Source organism: Schistocerca piceifrons, chromosome 1 (genome assembly GCF_021461385.2).
Source record: "Schistocerca piceifrons isolate TAMUIC-IGC-003096 chromosome 1, iqSchPice1.1, whole genome shotgun sequence".
Taxonomy (NCBI): Eukaryota; Metazoa; Arthropoda; class Insecta; order Orthoptera; family Acrididae; genus Schistocerca; species Schistocerca piceifrons.
In genome coordinates this window covers 489,916,659-489,936,765 of record NC_060138.1, presented here as the reverse complement: position 1 = coordinate 489,936,765, position 20,107 = coordinate 489,916,659, and the positions used below count along the sequence as shown (strand labels likewise).

General features: G+C 39.6%; 1 protein-coding gene across 3 annotated transcripts in view; it reads left to right on the top strand.

The window, feature by feature from the left end:
• LOC124795389 (intraflagellar transport protein 122 homolog) overlaps positions 1-20,107 on the top strand; it is a 242,550-nt gene that overhangs the window by 26,680 nt on the left and 195,763 nt on the right. For all 3 annotated transcript variants that reach the window (XM_047259406.1, XM_047259414.1, XM_047259422.1), the window contains 3 exons: positions 3,621-3,741; positions 5,053-5,263; positions 8,827-8,906. In XM_047259406.1, the coding sequence (XP_047115362.1) occupies positions 3,621-3,741; positions 5,053-5,263; positions 8,827-8,906 (412 nt within the window). The remainder of the gene's footprint in view (positions 1-3,620; positions 3,742-5,052; positions 5,264-8,826; positions 8,907-20,107) is intronic.

Here is a 20,107-nt window from a genome sequence, read left to right as displayed (position 1 = left end):
AGGGAAGGAGAAGGAAAGACAAAAGGATATGGGTTTTAAGGGAGAGGGTAAGGAGTCATTCCAATCCCGGGAGCGGAAAGACTTACCTTAGGGGGAAAAAAGGACAGGTATACACTCGCACACACACACATATCCATCCACACATACACATGTATGTGTGGATGGATATGTGTGTGTGTGCGAGTGTATACCGGGAGCGGAAAGACTTACCTTAGGGGGAAAAAAGGACAGGTATACACTCGCACACACACACATATCCATCCACACATACACATGTATGTGTGGATGGATATGTGTGTGTGTGCGAGTGTATACCTGTCCTTTTTTCCCCCTAAGGTAAGTCTTTCCGCTCCCGGGATTGGAATGACTCCTTACCCTCTCCCTTAAAACCCATATCCTTTTGTCTTTCCTTCTCCTTCCCTCTTTCCTGACGAGGCAACCATTGGTTGCGAAAGCTAGAATTTTGTGTGTATGTTTGTGTTTGTTTGTGTGTCTATCGACCTGCCAGCGCTTTTGTTTGGTAAGTTTCATCATCTTTCTTTTTAGATATATTTTTCCCACGTGGAATGTTTCCCTCTATTATATATATATATACACACACACACACACACACACACACACACACACAAAAAGTAGTAGTTGATTACCTCTAACCAGTCAGTGATGTAATGATATATTAATCTTTTTATAAAATATATTTAACTAATGTGCTGAATCAAACCTTGTTACCCAAATTTTGTGAGAGGACAATGCTCTCATTACCATAAGTGGTTGCACAGATTAGATACATGACAGTATACAAATTATTAGGATTTCAGGACTGTGCATGATTTCTAACTTAGAGAATTTAATATAGTGTGAGGCCCTCATGTGCTTCAATCTGAGGCTCTAAGCATTGTGATGTGTAATGAAAGACAACTTAGATCTATCCTGGAGATTTTTCCTTTACACAGTTTGTATGGTAGACCACAAAGCATCAGTGGTTGCCAGAGGGAGTACCATGACAAACAAGTTCTTAACTGATCAACTTTTTGTGGCTGTGGTCCACAGTCATGTAATATTTTTTAAAAGACATCACAGTCACTTTTGACTTTAAAATCTATTTATTCATGAAATGCACTACTACAGCTTTGACCATGTGGCCAGTATTTTTATTTATTTTATTTATTTACTGTTCCGTGGGACCAAATTAAGGAGAAGTCTCCATGGTCATGGAACGAGTCAATACATGAAATTATAACATGACAGTAGAAACAGATAAAATGAAATATAAGAAACATATTCAGGCGACAAGTCGTAAGTTTAAATAAAGAAAATCAACAATGTAACACTGGAATTTGCTTAATTTTTCAGCTCTTCCAGGAGCTCCTCGACAGAATAGAAGGAGTGAGCCATGAGGAAACTCTTCAATTTCAACTTAAAAGTGTTTGGGCTACTGCTAAGATTTTTGAGTTCTTGCGGTAGCTTATTGACAATAGATGCAGCAGAATACTGCACTCCTTTCTACACAAGAGTCAAGGAAGTGCATTCCACATGCAGATTTGATTTCTGCCTAGTATTAACTGAGTGAAAGCTGCTAACTCTTGGCAATAAGCTAATATTGCTAACAACAAATGACATTAAAGAAAATATATACTGTGAGGGCAATGTCAGAATTCCCAGACTATTGAATAGGGTTATTATCATCTTTTGCATAAATAATATTAAACCACTACACATGTTAAGCTGTGTTAATGGAGACTCAAGTGTCCACAGTGTACTTCCATGAATATGTAGAAATAAGGGCGACAACTGATCACTGAGAATGCTGAAATAAACATAATGGTAAACGTTCATAGTATTTTGTATTCTGAATAAATTGATCCCATTCGTAGTATAAGAACACCTCCAAAAATCACAGAAATGGATTCGACCTGAAAGTCACCTTCCTCGGCTCCAGTCAGCTACATCCATTTCCTGTGTTTTTTACTCCATTGAAGATGTGCAGCTTTATTTACCACTGTGAGCATTGGTCTTTTGTGAGGTAGCCAACTTCAAATGCTCATTGCACGATATTACCTGTGCCATGTTCACTTGGGAACTGGTTGAGATGGGTCTGCACTCGCTAATAGCAGCAAATTCATGTCGAGTTTGAAACTGATTGTCACTGACTGTTGTCTCTGATCCCTGTTTAGGATTTTTTGTGACAGTTGCCTTTGTAATAATGTTGGACAGTCTGCGTTGATACACCAACTAATCAGGTAACTTCATTCATGGTGTGGTCATGAGCACGACACACATTATGTCTTCTGTGTGCCATTCTGTCACGTCTCCAGTTAAACCCACATTACAGCCCTGGTTCCAACCATCTGACTTGCACATACACACTACTTTCCTCTTGTTACTTATGACAACAATGGATGGTCACATGACCACCTGGTACCAGATGTATGTGATCTATAGAACACCAAAATGACTAATGTGCTCTCTTTTAAGGGAGTGACTAATAGTTTGCCCATCAAGGTTACATGCGTATCTTTGTGCAGAACCATCTTGTATCCACTGGTTCCATCTTGTATCTTTACAGTGTGCCTAACACAGACCATAATGCTTCACTATGCAAACCTGTTCCCTGGAGAATGCCCAATTCAAACTTACTGTACATGGTGATAATGCACCTTTTGATGTCGATGAGTCATACTGGCCTTTGTTTGCTCTTTTCCAGTTTATTTGTTAGTATGAGTGAACTTGGTGTAATGATGTCCTTTCAACAGTCTCTTTCCAGTTGTAATCACTTGTTGCTTGTCCACTGCTCTAATTGTGTTTGTCCCATAGGTATAGCCATTTAGAGGTCAGTACTGTCAGAAAACACATGCCTTTCCAGTACAGGCCAAAACATAAGAGAAGGGTCTTTCTAAACTGTTTACATCTTCTGCTGCCACAGGTGTATTCTTGTATACAGTGAAAGGTGACCTATGCTCAAGTGATCAATTTGTGGCCTCATTTCATCTACTAGATGAAGACAAGACCTTTGTAGTATACATGACTTGTACAGCACAGGTGGCGCATATGGATCGCATTCGGAAGGACAATGGTTCAAACCTGCATCTGGCCATCCTAATTTAGGTTGTCTGTGATTTCCCTAAATTCCTTCAGGCAAATTCCAGGGTGGTTCCTTTGAAAGAGCACAGCTGATTTTCTTCCTCATTCTTCCGTAACCTGGGCTTGCACTCCACCTGTAACAACCTCGTTGTCGACGGGATGTTAAACACTAATCTCTCCTCCTTCTCCTCCCCCTCCCCTTCCCCCCCCCCTCCTTCTCCTCCTCTTCAGATGCTGCCAGATTTATGGTGATAGTGTTTACATAGAATATTGATTAATTACATGGCCAGTAGGGAATGAAAATGGAAATTACCCAGTGAATGTTAACAATAATACTACCTGAAGCTAGAACCCAGCATCTCACAATGAAAATAAATATGTAATTTCTACAAGGCCCATCTGAAGATGAGACTGAAAATGGTGAAATCTAGTTTAGAAAGATAAACATGTATTTCATAAGTAACTGGTTGCAGTCATCTGTATTTATATTTTATTTAACATCATTTTAGATAGTGGTAATTTATCGTTGCTTTTTTCAGGTCACAAAGAAAATGTTTACTGTGTTTGCTATGCTAAAGATGGGAAACGTTTTGCATCAGGGAGTGCTGATAAAACTGTTATAATCTGGACATCAAAACTTGAAGGGGTATTGAAATATACGTAAGTTACCTGCTAGTTCTTGTACAATATTAGCAGCCTTAATTAATATCATACTGATTAATTCTTTAATTTTGTTTTGATTAATATTGTCATAAATTTAGTGTCATATATTTCTTTACTTTTATTTATTTTTGTGGTAGATATTTCTGAATCTATGTTTACTGAATAATCACATAGCAAATGCTCATAGAACAAATCAGTGCATGATTTTGCAATGAGTATGTTATATTCACATAACAACAGTATTATAAGTGAGTATACGGCTTTTAGCTTTGCTGCTCTATTAGACTGTGTATGTCTTAACAACATTTGCCTGAGACATATGCTTGCTTAAACACAGACATTACAGAAACACAGCAAGGACTGTCTTCTTCTGGAAAGATTGCATGAACTGTGGATTGTCATCTTGAAGACTGTTCTCCTTTGCCAGATAACGGCAGCTGCTGGCATGAAGATTTGGGGGGGGGGGGGGGGGGGGGTGTCTTTAAGCGTCAGTTCGGTTAGCAGCAGTTTGTCGAATTTTTCTGTCTTCAGCCATCCTCTTGAGAGCAGTGTAGTTTGTGCAGCTGGTATTCTCCATGACCTTGTTGGTGTATTCCAGTATCAGTCTTCCTCTTGTGTTCTTCCCCTTGACTCTCCCTTCAGTGATAATTTTAATGAACCATCATGTCTCAGCAGATGGCTGGTCCATGTGTCTGTTCTGTGTTGGATAAGCTTGCAAAGACTTGACTTCTCTTCCTCCACTCTGTGAAGCACCTCTTCGTTTGACACCTTGTCTACTCAGGAAATCTTTGGCATTCTGTGGTAGCGCCACTTCTCCAAGGCTATTATTTTCTGTTTTCTTGCATCTCCAAATGTCCATGTTTCATTTTCAAACAGCAGCACATTCCAAATAAACTTAATGAGGACTATCCTGAGATGTTTGTATGTGCAGCTAAATGTGAAGAGGTTTCTTCTGTTAGTGCAAGCAGCCTTTGTGTGGTTGATTCAGTTTGCAATATTCTTCTTTGAACTTCCATCTAATGTAATTTTACTCCCTAGTAGGCAATGGATTCGATAGTTTCTACTCACTCATTGTTAAGTGAATATTAAGCAGAATTTTAATATCTATTCATAACTACAATTTTTGTTTTAGCTTTATTAATTTTCGTGTTATAGTAACAGCTAGGGGTGATTCACCCTGGTAATCTCTACGGCAAGATTAAAAAATTAAATGGCAGCAAAACAGTAGTAACAATAACAAAAGGAATACAATGTAAGTTTGATTTTGAGACTTATTACACAATGTGAATTTCTGGTATTTGGTTTCAGTCATAATGATGCTATTCAGTGCCTAGCATACAATCCAGTCTCTCATCATCTTGCAAGCTGTGCCATAAGTGACTTTGCATTTTGGTCAGCAGAACAAAAAGCAGTACAGAAGTATAAATCAGGCTACCGCATAAATGCTTGTGGCTGGACTAATGATGGACAGTACCTCGCTCTTGGTCTTAATAATGGTTGTGTTTCAATTCGAAATAAGGTGAGCTACAGCTGTGAATTTTGTATTTGTTCTCGCATTCCCTAACTCACCCTGGCCCTTCTTCCCACTCCCCTTCCTCCTCCTTCACATTTTCTAAACGTTTTATGAACTCCACCCCCCCCCCCCCCTTCCATGCCCTCATTTCTTCTCCCCCTGGTGTCTCTCTTATTCATTCTTCCTCTCTTGTCATTTCCCTGCCATACCTCTTCCTTTAGTCTTCCTCTCCATCCTGTATCATTATCTTAGTCTCATTGCTTTGTGCTCTCTAAAATACCTTTTTTTGTTGAGAGCTGACTGATATGTATGTTGTGCAAGCAAATTATACAGAGTTGACTAAAATTCCAAAAATTAAGAAAAATGTTTCATAGCTTTTGTTTTTGGAATAATATGCACACTAAATATGGATACTTGTATTCTGAAAATACAAGAAATATAAGCTGTGTCATTCATATTGTGATATGTTAAAAATAGTATATTGACCATGACTTAAATATGGTCAGCCTTCTGCAAGAATTGCTCTTCCAAGTAGCACCTTAGTAGGCTTCATGGGCAACTAAAAGCCTTATCTACTCACTGGCTTCTCTGGTTGCCTTCCACACTCTAATGGGGCTCTCCCACAGTACTGTGGAACTGGCAAACTCAGGAGAATAGATGCAGCAGAGAGTCTGGCTACCTCACAGCATCAGGTTGAGGGTGAAATTCTTTTGCTGTTGTCAGAATAGACAAAAAGTAAATGTATGTTGCAATTTTGAGTCTGACAGTGAGAAGGATTCAAGCGGCTCAAACAGGGAATCACTACCTGTGAAATGCATGTGTTCATGTTTGAGTTCCTTTATTTGGCACACAGTTTTAACTTGGTGCAAGTGAGTAATAGTATCATAGACACCTAAAATAAACTTACAAAGACAATAGTGAAAAAAAGAAAAAAATTCAATTCAGTAAGTCGTTGGATTTCCAAAGAGACAACAAGATCGGCCAGTGACTTTTAAGAAACATGACTCCCTCTATTTTTGTTAGAAATATTTATAAATAAATAATATCAGTTGGCAAAACAAAGAATAATATTTTCAAACAATGAGAAAGGTTGTCGGCTGAAGAAGGAGATCATCACTGAAGAAAAAGGTCATCATACAAATAAAGAGGGAAAAAATCCAGTCAAAGGAAAAAAATATTGCCAGACAAGACAAAATGGTCACCAAACAAGAAAAAGATATTTTTAACACAGGAAGAAAGATATTGGTATAAATTATCAGAAGAGCGTTAGGCAACAGTCAATGGAAACTCATAAAAAGGAAGAGGTTACTGAACAAAGAAAAACGACCCATAAACAGACAAATAATGGTAGAGGGAAGAGACACTGCTCACTAAACAGAGTTATGGTGTGGAAGTGAAAACACTTGAATTGGAATAGGTTACAGGGGTGAATAACACTTACCACATATGAACAAAAGAAGAATTCAGTTCAGAAAATTGCTGAATCATAGAGAGGCAGAAGGACTTACATTCCGGAAACACAACTGCCAGAACTGCCAATAGAAATTCTCAGAATTACATCAAAACAATCCTAACTTTTGACATATCACATCAAAACCACATCAACTTCAAATCCGAATACAGGGTTGTCAATGCAGTGCAACGCTAAGCACTGAAAGCACATTTATTACTGACACCGACATGTAGCCAGAACAGAACTGAACTCCTGTATGGACAGTGCTGCTATTTATACAAATATCGAGTGTTCCAGAATATACAGTACAAATATATGAGAACGTTTCAGAAATTACAAATAATTGTCAGTGACTGGGTCTGAACTGGCGACTCACAGCATGCCAGCAGTGAAGCTTGTTGTCATGTCACACTGTATGCAGCATAGCTCACAGCAGTATGGTTCTTCTTGGCAGAGAGGGAGGGGAAAGTCACTGAAATCCTTGTCTAAAATGGCCCCAGTTCTGAGAAACAAAGAGTACTGTGTTCTGTTTTTGTGTTACTGTTGGAAGTGTAGGCAGTTGTACCACCTGAAGGCAAGTACAAACTTTTTCTGTCTTCTGTTTCCCTTCCCTGTTCCATGCTAACCATTGGGTTAAAGACATTTGCAAGAATTAAGGCTGAATACCATAAGCAGAGGAAAGAGCAAATTAAAGAAATTCCTTATCTTTCATACGATCTTTACGTCTTAAATGTGTACCAACAGAAGTAATCTTGCTAGAAGTAATCTAGCTTTGTGTAAAAACTTCCACTTTAAATCAGCTATTTATCTGCTAGTATGTCTGAACATAACATACTTGATTTCAATGGCTGTTCTCTACCTGAGCCATCTGGATCCTCCCCTCCATCAACAGCTTTTCTGAACAATGCAGATGGGTGTTATCCTTACAACACATTCTCCACTTACGTAAGTATTCCAGCCTCAACCTTTGGTAACATAATGTCCCCAACAGTTCCCACCCCCTCTGTCCTATTGCCTCCTTCCCATTCTTGCCACCCTCTGTCAACGCACTTACCCACCTGTCTCTGCTCCTCTCGTTTTTCGCTGTGTTTTCCCCACCTTCCTGTCCCACAACCTCCTGAACTGCACCTTTTGGCGTTCTAGTCCTGCACTCTCTACCAGACAGCGCTTCCTTCTTTCCCCACCTATACATTGCTATCCTTTGACCTTCCTCTTTCTCGCTCCCTCCAGATTGCTGCTTCCACCTCAGGTGTTAGTTGCATTCAGGCCTGAGCTGCCAGAGTTGGCAGTCATGTGTGCAAGACGTATGCTTGCTTGTGTGAATGAATGGTGTGTGTTCTTATTTTCCAATGAGGCCAAAAGCTTATTTGTAAGTGCCTTTTTATTGTGCCTGTCTGCAACATAGCATGTTATTTTTATGGTCAGTAAACAGTATGTCTTTTCCTACACTGTTGATATTCCTACCTGGAGTTTCCATTGTTTGAAAAATATGAAACATATGCTTAGGGAAGTTAAATGGGAGTCTCTGGAAGAAAGGCAACATTGTTCTCATGAAACCCTAAACCCATTGCTTATGCAATAGCTACGTGAGATCATATCTTCAAAATTTAACAACTGTAAGAACTTTGTAGACTGACTTAGGATTATAATCCTCAATTTTGTAGAAAATTGTGCCTCTTAAGTGGCAGTATAATGTATGTTTTATGCCTTAATTGCCTTGGCTGTAATACCCTGCAGCATATATTGAGACTATCTAGATGGTGCAAAGAAAACTTTTGTAATCCCGTTCATTGTGTGATGCTGTAACTGGATCAGTTTTATACGAGATGAAGAATTCTCATATCAGATTCAAGGTTGAAGCAAAACAGGTCATGTTCACAACATACTGTGTAAAAAGTTTGGTGAAAGCCCCTGAATCATAGGATCTACTCCACAGAAACCTGTGAGTGACACAGAGTAGATCTCATTTGACGTCCAGCAAGTGAGACCATTAGTAATCATCACATCTAATTTCATAATACTCTTTCATCTGTTTTTCTGAAATTTAATTGATCTTTTTGTCTTTGATACTTATTTGTGAATAAAGAACATTGCTGACAACTGTTAACATTTTCAGAATGGCGAAGAGAAAGGGAGGATTGAAAGGCCAGGAGGTGCACAAACTCCAATCTGGGCTCTTGCATGGAATCCAGCAAAGTAAGTTACAGTACTTTTTTGAGTTTTGTCAGCGCTGTATAAACAATGTAATATGTTTCTGGAATATTCTGTCAGTTCTTGAAGGAACATAAACATATTAAAAACATGAACACACACTATTAATTTTCCATAATAATATTTATATCCTTATTAATTTATGTAAATAGTACTAAGTTTCCTGACAAAGGCCTGAAAAGCTGAAAACTGGTTCATGACAAACTATTAAAGAAACATTATTGTGGTATATTAATACAGTGTATTCAAGTTTCCAATAAAGTAATATGTCATTCAGCTGATATGTGCGTCAGGAAACTTGAGCTATACGAGGCTCTTGTGTCATAATTGCAGCATTTTTTCATATACTACATGCAACAAAATTTATGAGGAAAGGTTCCCAGAAAAAAATTTACTCTGTTTTGTGAGCAATGTAATATGTGGAAAGTATTGGGACAGAACTCATAAAATAGTGATGAATATCTGTCTTCTTATGAGGTTAAAATGTAAACTTTTTTTAAAAAAATTTGCTACTTCTGTCATGTCACATTTAAGCCTGCTCCTGTTTGAATTGCACATTAAGTCAGAAAATTGTCTCCATCTTCAGACGATCCTTGGCAGTACATACTATATTAGAAACCTGGAGGATGCCATTATTCTCTTGATTTTTTACTCTTTTGGCCAGTTTGTGTCCAATTTGTCATCTAATTTATTGCAATTAGGCTGGAGACCTTCCCAAAGACTGGGCAAACAGCAGAAGGCTGCTTACTAGTTAGCAGGAAATTCCATACATAATTCTTCATAAACCCAACTCCATTTGTAATTATTTCTTCTCTGTTCCTTTGAAACTGCACAGAGATTGTCCTGTGGGGCTGCCTAGTAAGTGCTCTTGGCAAAAGTGACTTAGTGGAGTGTTTGACTTTGACTCAAGATTCTAACTGAAAATGGATTGATGGAGTACACGGTGTGTTGAGTATGAAAGAAATTGACAGGAGTTGTGCATCAATATGCTAAGAGTACTTTGCTTGAATCAGTTGGAAGAGCACTGTGTGTGATTTATTTGGCTTTCATTCCTGGTCTGGCATATAGTTTTAAGTTGGCACAAATTGTTAAAAAAGTGTGTACGTAGCCAAGAGTAAAACAGTTTCATTCTTAACTTGTAGCTTGTGTGAATACAAATCATTTACAGAGAAACTAAAAGTTAAGTGGGGAGTACAAGGTTTGGAATACATTTTTGCCCAGAAGAACAGGGTTGTCTGTCCTACATAAAACTGGTAAGCCTCACATACCAGTTAATCAACTCAAGTCAAATGCCTTGTGAAGTCCCAACACTGTCTCAAAAGTTGACTACCCTGAATTTTATCAAAAACTTTGTGTTTGTGCATCATTTGTTGTGAGAAGCTCGTATTGTTGAACTGTTACAGAAATGGGACAATTTGCATTAGAACAGCGGAGTGATGTTGTGGAGTGTTACATAATGACGGGCTCCATCAAGGAATGTAAAGAAATGTTTCAAGTGTAATATCCTGGTAGGAAACTCCCCACAACCAGCACTATTCAGTGTCTGTACAAGAAATGGAGGGCTGTAGGATCTGTTTAGAATGTGCAGAGGTAAAGGCGAACAACAGTGAAGACCCGTGAAATGATAGACAGAATTTGCATGGACATTACAAGAAGTCCCTGTAAGTTGGTAAGGAGGTTGTTGCAGCTGGTTGGTGATATGTTGTACATCGTGTCATCATTTGCTAAAAGATATAAAATTAAAAGCATATCATGTGAGAGTGGTGCAAGAGTTGAAATTTGAGGACCAGGAGAAAAAGAGTTTAGTATTGATCTGGCTATTAACATCAGTTACTAATGATTACTTGGATCCTGTGCTTTACTTTGTATCAGGTGAGACAAGGTTTTGTTAACTCCTAGAATTACAGACATTTGTCACAGGACAACCAATATAAAATTCTGCATAGAGTACCTCTCCGCTCAAAGAAGACGGGTGTTTGGTGTGCATTGTCTGGCTTGTGCATCGTTGTCCCCATATTTTTCAGTTAAACCTTAAACAGTGCCTGATATCTAGAGATCTTTGGCTCTTTCTAAGCACAGTTGAAAGATGCAGAGAAGCTGTATGCAGAACACCAATAAGATGGAGGAGCCACTCACGTATCCAACCAAAGTACGGCCCACATCACCAACATGCTCCTTGAAGACAGAAGTGTCAGTAGTGGCCTCTGGCCCCCAAGGTTGTTGGACTTAACATTGTGTGATTTTATTTATGGGACACACTAAAAAGCAAAGTGTATGTTGACAATCCTCTCGCAATAAACCATCTTAAACAGAACATTACTAGAGAAATTAATGTAACTCCTGCAGAATTACAGTCTGCTGCTGGTAACATCATCACACGAAGTCGGCGATGCCTGAGTGCCTATGGTCATCACTTCCAGTGTCTCTTATAAACAGATAACTACATGTTTCTTTTTAATGTTACTAATACCTGTTCTATTTCAGTTAGTTCATTTTATTGGTTTTATGTGGAATACCAAGTACATAGGGGTGAGAATAAACTTCTTACCAGCACACAAGATATGTGTAAATACCAAGAAATACTTTATGTAGGATGTTTACACTGAAATATCCTATTTTCAATTTGCTTCCAACACAAAATTAAATGAAATACATTTATTTCCTCTCAAAATAAGATGTGTGTCAAGTTAAGTTTTCAGAATAAATTATGTCAAATCAAAACACTTTCACTTGAACCCCTGTGGAGCAATGAATATTCAGTTTCCATCCAAGTCTACTGCAATATCTATGCAAGTATAGAGCCAATGACTTCCACAATTTGTGTTTAGAGATCTTGAAGGTCCCACATTGCAGTGGCGAACACCCTGTCCTTCAAGTAGCCCCAGAAAGACAAATCCAATGGTGTGATATCAGTTGAATGTGGAAGCCAATTTGTGGGTCCACCACATCCAATCCAACTTCCTGGAAGTGTTCAATTCAGAATTTTCCAAAGATCAAACAACCACTGAGGTGGAGCACCACCTTGTTGAAGCCAAAGGTTCAGGGAAAAGTAATCACCTTCATCATGTGTAGGAACATCATTCCTGTGATAGTGTCCTCAACAAAGAAGAACAGTCCAATTATCTTGTTGCACCTGAAGCCACATCAGATGTTCACTTTTGGGCCACCTTGCACATTTTCTGTAATACTGTTTGGGTTCTATAACCCCCAGATGTGAACACTATGCTTATTCACAGACCCAGAGACATGGAATGTGGCCTCATTGAAAAACATTACACTTGACAAGAAAGCACCTTTCTAGTTGATTTGGTTAAGCATTTCACTTACAAATCCGTATCACCATTGCTTGTCATCGGGCTTCATTGTCTGCAGAATCTGCACCCTGTTTGAATACAGATGCAACCACTTTTTGAGGACTGTAAGGATAGTTGGATGAGGCATCTGAAATTCCTGTGAAGCCTGACAACTTGATTTTCATGAACTTTGTTGGAATGCTGGTGTCTGATCACACTTTCTTGTGAACACAGCAAAACATCTCTGCACTGTAACAATGGATTTATGCTCTGCATACCAAAGCAAAGTTTCCCCCTTTTTCTGAATTGGCACCATTTTCACTTTGATTGACAACAATAAAACAATGAAAATGTGCCAAACAGTGACAAAAATCAGGCAGCAACTTCAAGACCCTCTGCATTCAGCAAACAAGTCAGATCCGAAACAAAGAAAGATTTACTATTTTTAAACTGCCTCAAAAATAGTGCATTTTGGTGCAGACATCCTGTATGTCACAAACTGACCTTTGATCATCATCCTCAGTTTTACTCAACTGTTGAATATGGTAGTTTTTTTTTTTTTTTTTTTTTTTTTTTTTTTTTTTTTTTTTTTTTTTTTTTTTTTTTGACCATGATCTTTCATGTAAAGTTGTTTTGGTTAATCTTGAGGTTAGTCTGTAAAACCAAAATAACCTTTCTTGCATCAAGTTTGCAGTTTGTTCTGTTCCCTCTGCAGTTTGTTGTTTGTTCTCAGTTTTTGTTCTTCATTAAAATACTCCACCTCCTTTTGTGTTTTCCTCTTCTTTTTATTTGATAATCTTCCCATTCGTATTTCCATCAATATAGAAAGGGTAGATTGCCACTCACATCATAGAGGTGACATTGAATCATAGACAGGCACAAAAAAAAGAAAAGAAAATGCTAGAAGTATTTCAGCTTTCAAATTCTTTCTTCAGAAACAGAAAATTCACACAAGGAGAACTCATACACGGGACACTGTCGTCTTTGGGCACTAAGGCCCAACTGCAACTGTCTCTATCGTGAGCAGCACTCTAGCAGGGGTGGATAGCGGAGGTAAGAAAGATGCATGGGGTGGAAAGGAGGAGGAATAGCAGTTTAGGAATGGGGAAAGATGCTAGGGCTCTCTGTGGGAGTGTGGAGGTACATTGTGTGAACCGGATAGGGCTGTTAGGTGCAGCACCTAGAGGCTGTGCTGGGGGAGAAGAGGATGAGGAAAGGAAAAATGAGGGGGAGAAGTAGGGAAGAGGAAAGGATTATGTAGATGTGTTGACAGAAGTGAAGGTGTGTGCAGTACTAGAGTTGATTCAGGGAAGGGGATAGGCAGGTGGTGGACAGGAACTAGTGAAGGTTGAGTCCAAGGCTGCAGTGACTGGAACAGCCATCAGCAACATGTCACCAAAATAACAGGAAGATAACAACTAGAGGAAGGACAACAGAGATGGCATGTATAACAAGTCCAACAAGGAAGGCGAGAGCCAAAAACTTAAGATGCTGTGAATCCAGAAACCAAAACAATGATGTGTAGTGAGATCAATACAAGAGCACAGTGAAATCATGACTGAGGAGACAATTGCTGTGCTGCTAGCTGTAAAAGGCAGCTGCGAGCACTGATAGGCTTGCCAGAGGGGCATGCCTTCACAGCCAGCTCTCCATCGGTGAGGCCAGTGCTTGTAGATGTAGTACGGCCATGTAATAGCCGTTATCATTTTCCAGGCCCTCCGGTGGGCCTCCAAAATTGCCAGGCCAGGATATCAGAAGGTGAGCTACAGGAATGAAGTATATATTATAAGGAGGGTTCACACCAGCTCATTTCAGGAAAGCCAGTGTTGATGAGAAAAATCCAGATGGCAAACACTGGCTGTGAAGCAATCAGCAAGAATATAGTGTTTTGGGAGGGGGGGGGGTATCAGAATAGCACTGTGGGAGGGTCTGGGGAGTATAATGGGGGGGCAGATAATTCTTATTTCAGGGCATGAGGAGAGGTGGTTGATACCCTGGTGGAGAATGTGATTCAGTTGCTCCAGTCCTGGATAGTTCTGAGTCACTAGTTCCCATTCTCCAACTGACTATTCCCTTCACTGCTTCAACCCACTGGACAGTGGTTATTTTGGGGATGGTAGATGACTGGGGACACAAGACACAGGAGATCTGTTCCTGGACAAGGTTGAGAGGATAAGTACGGTCTGCGAAGGCCTCAGTGAGACCCTTGACCAATTTGGAGAAGGACTGCATATCCCTACAGATGTGGTGAGTGTTTGTGGCTAGGCTGTATGGAAGTGATTTCTGGATGCAGAATGGGTTATTGCTGTTAAAGTGGAGGTATTGTTGATGGTTGGTAGGTTTGATGTGGTTGAGGTAATGGTGTAGCCTCCTTAAGGTGGAGGTAATCATGCATGTCTGCAGCTCATAATCATGCATGTCTGCAGCTCAGTGGCTCCTGTATGTAGTGAGTAGCAATATGTCCTTTCCCTATTGCTATTATTCCACTCTGGACTTTCCATTACTTGATTTTGCTTGCCTTTCTCCAGTTGTTCTAGTATCCCAGTTGTTCTAGTATCCCTTAGCTCAATAAGTCTGACAGTTCACCAGTATCCATCTGTTCGAGCTTGACCATCCTGTAGTAATATCTGAATTTTATTTTTAGACTTAATAACATTTGGTTATGCATAATATTTATTAAATACAGTGAAACCCCACTTTTACACTTTTCAAGGGACTTTAGAAAAATGGTGTAAAATACAGGAAAATGTAAAATGTGGGAAATAATGTTTTAAATTTTGGCCCCTGATACGCCTTCTGACCACAAAAAACGGATCACTGAATGTTCTTCCTCTTTGGTGCAAATAGACATCGGAGCTGCCATGATTAACAGCTTGGCAGCGATAATGAAACTAACCTAGCAGCTTGAAAATTGCAATGATATAACAACAAATAAACAAAGCACGCATCATCAACGTAAAATGACAGTACTACCAAAATAAACAAAAATGTAACTAAATCGAAGATAATAATTGACTTACCTTCGTATTACTCACAGCTGCACTCATATATCAGTTTTGTTATGATGAGTGATGGTGAGCAAGTAAGCTATTGTACAAGCAATAATTTCAGCTACCCTCAAGTGTATGACTGTTCAAGTAACCTTAGCTCAGCCCCCTCCCCCCCTCCCCAAATCTATCCCCAATGCATGATGACGGAGCACACGTAGGAGCGTGCATCTACACATCATGTGATTGAAGTAGCTATATGTATACAACGTTACATTATGCAACAAATTTAATAATTTTTTTAACATGGTTTATGTTCACTGATGTAAAAAAAGAAAGTTCTTCCATTCCCTACATCACCCTCTTAGGGGTCAAGTCTCTTTCCTTTGTTTTTTGTTTTTTTACTTTCTAAAGTATCTGATGCTCTTTCTCAGGGTTCAAGCTAGCTCCATATTAGATTTCATCGAAATGGATTCAGCGGTTTACTTGTGAAAACGTACCAGACACAGTTATTTTCACATTTTATGATATTGGTAGCAACACATAGATATAACATATCGGTGATTGTCTAAGCATTGTGTTCATTGCATTAAATCTATTGCATAGAACATACCAATCAATAAAAGTCAAAGAGTAAATAGCTTTTTCAAAAAGTAAATGTTTTTCCCTAATTCACATGACACTCTTAATATCAGTATATATCTTGTTCTATGCACTTTCTTAAGTAACCTAAGTACATCCTCAGGGTTCAAGCTGTCTGCATACCAAAATTCATCGAAATCAGTTCAGCGACTAAGTTGTGAAAACATAACACACATAGTTACTTTGGCATTTAGAATATTAGAATGGATTACATATTGCAAACAAAAGTCCATTTTTACTGCAAATATAAATCCTTAATTATCGATTTTTTATAAAGATCAATTAAATTTAAAAATTGCAAATTACTGTTTTTCAAACAATTAAAAATCCAGGATGGAATCTAACAGTTGTGAGTCTTTTTGTTGTGCCTATCTGTGACTCAGCATCTCTGCTATATGGTAAATTATTATTTTTTTCATTTTTTTGTGTTTTACTTTGCACGGAAATACTCATTTGTAGGAGTGCCTTTGTTTAAAATATTCGCCGCTGCAGGAATCAAACTCAAGCTGCCCACTTTAGTATCCCCACCAGTGGACATAGATATGAATGCAGCTGATGGGGCGTGGGTCTTGCTGCAGAGTAGTGCAGCAAGTTCTCACAGACAGCATGTACGAAGTGTTGCATGAACAGAACCACTGACCCAAGTGTTTACTTGGCCAGCAACGATAGGCCACACCTGTTTTTGACCAGCTTGGATCAGGTCTTCATAACACATCATGACATGCTTCTGCGTGTTAGTGGTTCAGTGATTCATGCTGGTCGCATTTGATGCTTCCCTCCATGCCTGACTCTGTGTGGTGTTCAAGAGTCTCTGCTCCCCTACAGACCGACTCACATGTCAAGCCTATTTTCCTCTTCCGGGGTCCATTTCCCTGGCTTCTGTAGTTGAGCCACCGCCAATTAGAACAGTTACATTTGTGCCAACAGGAAGATTTCATGGCATTGACATGTGGAGCAGATAACAGATAAGTATTTAATGATGTTTTAGGATGTTATCTATTCATTTTTTAATCAAGTTGTGCAGTAAAGCTCTTCTTGCTTCAGTTAATTTCAGTATCTCTTCATTATTTATTTGATCAACCCATCTAATTTTTAGCATTCCTCTGTAGCAGTACGTTTCAAAATCTCTTATTCTGTCCTTCTCCCTGCTGTTTATTGTTCATATTTCACTTCCATATAGGGCTACACTCCACACAAATACTTTCAGAAAGACTTCCTAACACTTAAATATATGTTAGGTGTTGACATACTTCTTTTTTTCAAAAAAGCTTTTCTTATTAATCCCAGTCTTCATTTTATATCATATGTACTTCTGCCTTCATTGATTATTTTGCTAACCAAATAACAAAACTCTTCTGCTGCTTTTGGTATATCATTTCCTAAAACAATTATCTCGTAATAATCTGTTGAATTTGACTGCAGTCCATTGCTCTGTTTACATTTTTGTTAACGTTCATCGTACAACATTTTTCCAAGATGCTATCCATAAGGTTCAATTGAGTGTTCAAGCCTTTTCCTGACATAATTACTGTGTCATTGGCAAATCTTAAAGTTTTTATTTCCTCCCCTTGAACTGCAGTTGTTTTATAAATTTTTCTTTAGTTTTCTTTACTGTTTCTTCTATGCAGAGATTGAATAGCACCTAGGATAGACTACAAACCTGTCTTGTATATGTTGTGACTCACCGATCTTCCAAAGTGCCACCGCGCAGTTGTGCGCGTCCTTTACATGCGGCACTGTCTGCCAGCCATGCAGCAGCAGCAGCGCCACCTAAGCGGCTAGCCAGCCAGCGGCCGCTAGACTTGGACTCAGTTATGATTTGACTGTTAAAGTGTACACTCGTCTTACTCTGTTTACTTGATCTGTGACTTTCATGTATTGCGTCTTCCTTGAAATATATTTGTTCAACTTGAAGTTATAGCAATTGGTGACGAGGTAGTGATTTTTCTTTTCCATAGTTGACCCACATGTTTCCATGGCTACTTTAGAGCAACTATTGCAAGGTCTCATAGAACAGCAAACACTTCCCACAAATGCAATTCGTGATTTCATCGCGGCATCAAATGCAGGGCGTCTCTCGTCGTTGTCTCTACCTCCTTTTCCTCCTTACGACGAGACGGCGGAAGACTGGTCTGATTACGAAAAACGTCTTTGACAGCACTTCGTGCCATTTCGTGTTGCGGATGAACAAACATGTAAGTCTCTGTTCCTTTCATGGATTTCACCTCAAATGTATCGGTTGTTGTCACAATTGGCTCCTTTGAAAGATCCTGCGTCTTTGTCCTTTGCTGAAATGTGCTCCCTTCTGTCTGTCTATTTTCAAAAGCAAACGCATGTGGTAACCTCTCGTGTTGCCTTTTATTGTTGTCAAAAACAACCGAATCAATCCTGTTGCGCTTGGGCTGCTGAACTTCACGACCTCAGTAGGAAGTGTCAATTTGTTACTGAAGTTCACAAAGAATCCTATGCCAATTCCATGGTACGGGATGCTCTTATCCGATTGGTGCCCGACAAAGAAGTTAGGCAATGTGCCTTTCAGTTGGCAAATCCGAATCTAGATTAAGTCCTATACATCGCTCAGTCTTTTGAAATTTCTCGCGCCGCTGGAGAGCAAATAGAGGCATGGGGCGATGTCAGGGAAATATAACCTCAGCGCGATGGTGACGAAGTGTGTGGCATGTCCCTGCTGGCCAACTTGGCTGCAGTACGCTCCCAAGCACAGCCTCGGCCTAACCGTAAACAAACCTCTAAGAAACTGCAGCAAAACACACGGCAACTTCCTTCATGTCCGCAGTGTTTTTCGAAGCATTCACCGAAGATTGTCCACAACGTTGGGCCGTGTGTCACAAATGCAAAAAAAAAAAAAAAAAAAAAAAAAAAGGGTCATGTGTCATCTGTTTGCAAATCCGACCGCATACATGATGTTCATGAACATGATGCTGATTCTGATTCTGTGTTGTCTGTCAATTGCACTTCTTCCCTTTCAGGGTAGTTATTCCTCACTGTCCAAATACTTGGTCGACATGTTCGCATGCAGGTGGATACTGGTTCTGCTGCCTCTATCATTAATTCTCAGACGTATCTTCAGTTGCGTTCTCCGATCCTGTCACCTGTCACTAGGCAATTACAGACTTACAGTAAACAGAAGGTTTCTCTGTTGGGACAATTTGATGCTGAGGTATCTTACAAATCTGTCGTTCGCACTGTTCCCATATTTGTGGTTGACCATAGTAACGTGGAGAATCTTTTTGGTTTTGATGCCTTTCGCATTTTTGTGTTCTCCATGGATGACTCTCTCAATATCGTCTCTGATGCTATTCCTTATGCTCAATTGGATTCCTTGTCGACGACATTTTCGTCCCTTTTTTCTCCTGGGTTAGGCCGTGCAAACGACTTTGAAGCTCATATCACACTCAAACCCACTGCTCGGCCTAAGTTTTTTCGGGCTCGGCCCATTCCTATGGCCCTTCGTGATCAGGTCAAACGGGAACTGGATCGTCTCACTGCTTCAGGGGTCTTGCTTCCTGTCACTTTCAGTGAGTGGTCCTCTCCTGTCATTGTCGTTGCTAAGCCAAATGGTGATATTTGTCTCTGTGGTGATTTCAGAGCCACTGTAAATGCTCAATGTCTTATCGACACTTACCCTATGCCTCGACCTGAAGAATTGTTCACTAAACTTGCTGGAGGCCAGTATTTTTCTAAACTTGACCTGTCAGAAGCTTATCATCAACTTCCTCTCAACGCTGCTTCCCGGGAGTTTCTGGTCCTTAACATGCCTTTCAGCCTGTATCAATACCAACGATTGCCATTTGGGTTTGCCGGCGCCCCTGCTCTCTTTCAGCTATTCTTGGAACAATTATTGCTCACTGTCCCTGGGTGTATAAATTACCAGGACGACATTGTTGTCACTGACTCCACCACTGACGAACATCTTCAAAATCTCTGCACACTTTTTCATGTCTTACAGACTGACGGTCTTAAGTGTAATCTTCAGAAATCAAATTTTTTTCAGGCATCTATCTAGTACTTGGGGTTTCAACTCTCTCGGGATGGTATTCATCCACTTCAGCAAACTGTCACTGCGATCAATGCCCTTCCTCGCCCTACATCTGTTAAGGAACTGCAGGCCTTCTTGGGGAAAATAGCATACTATCACAAGTTTTTACTGTCTGCTGCTTCAGTGGCTCAGCCGTAGCATCGCCTGTTGCATAAAAACATGCCTTTTCACTGGTCCGCGTCATGCAGTGCGGCTTTCCAGAAATTG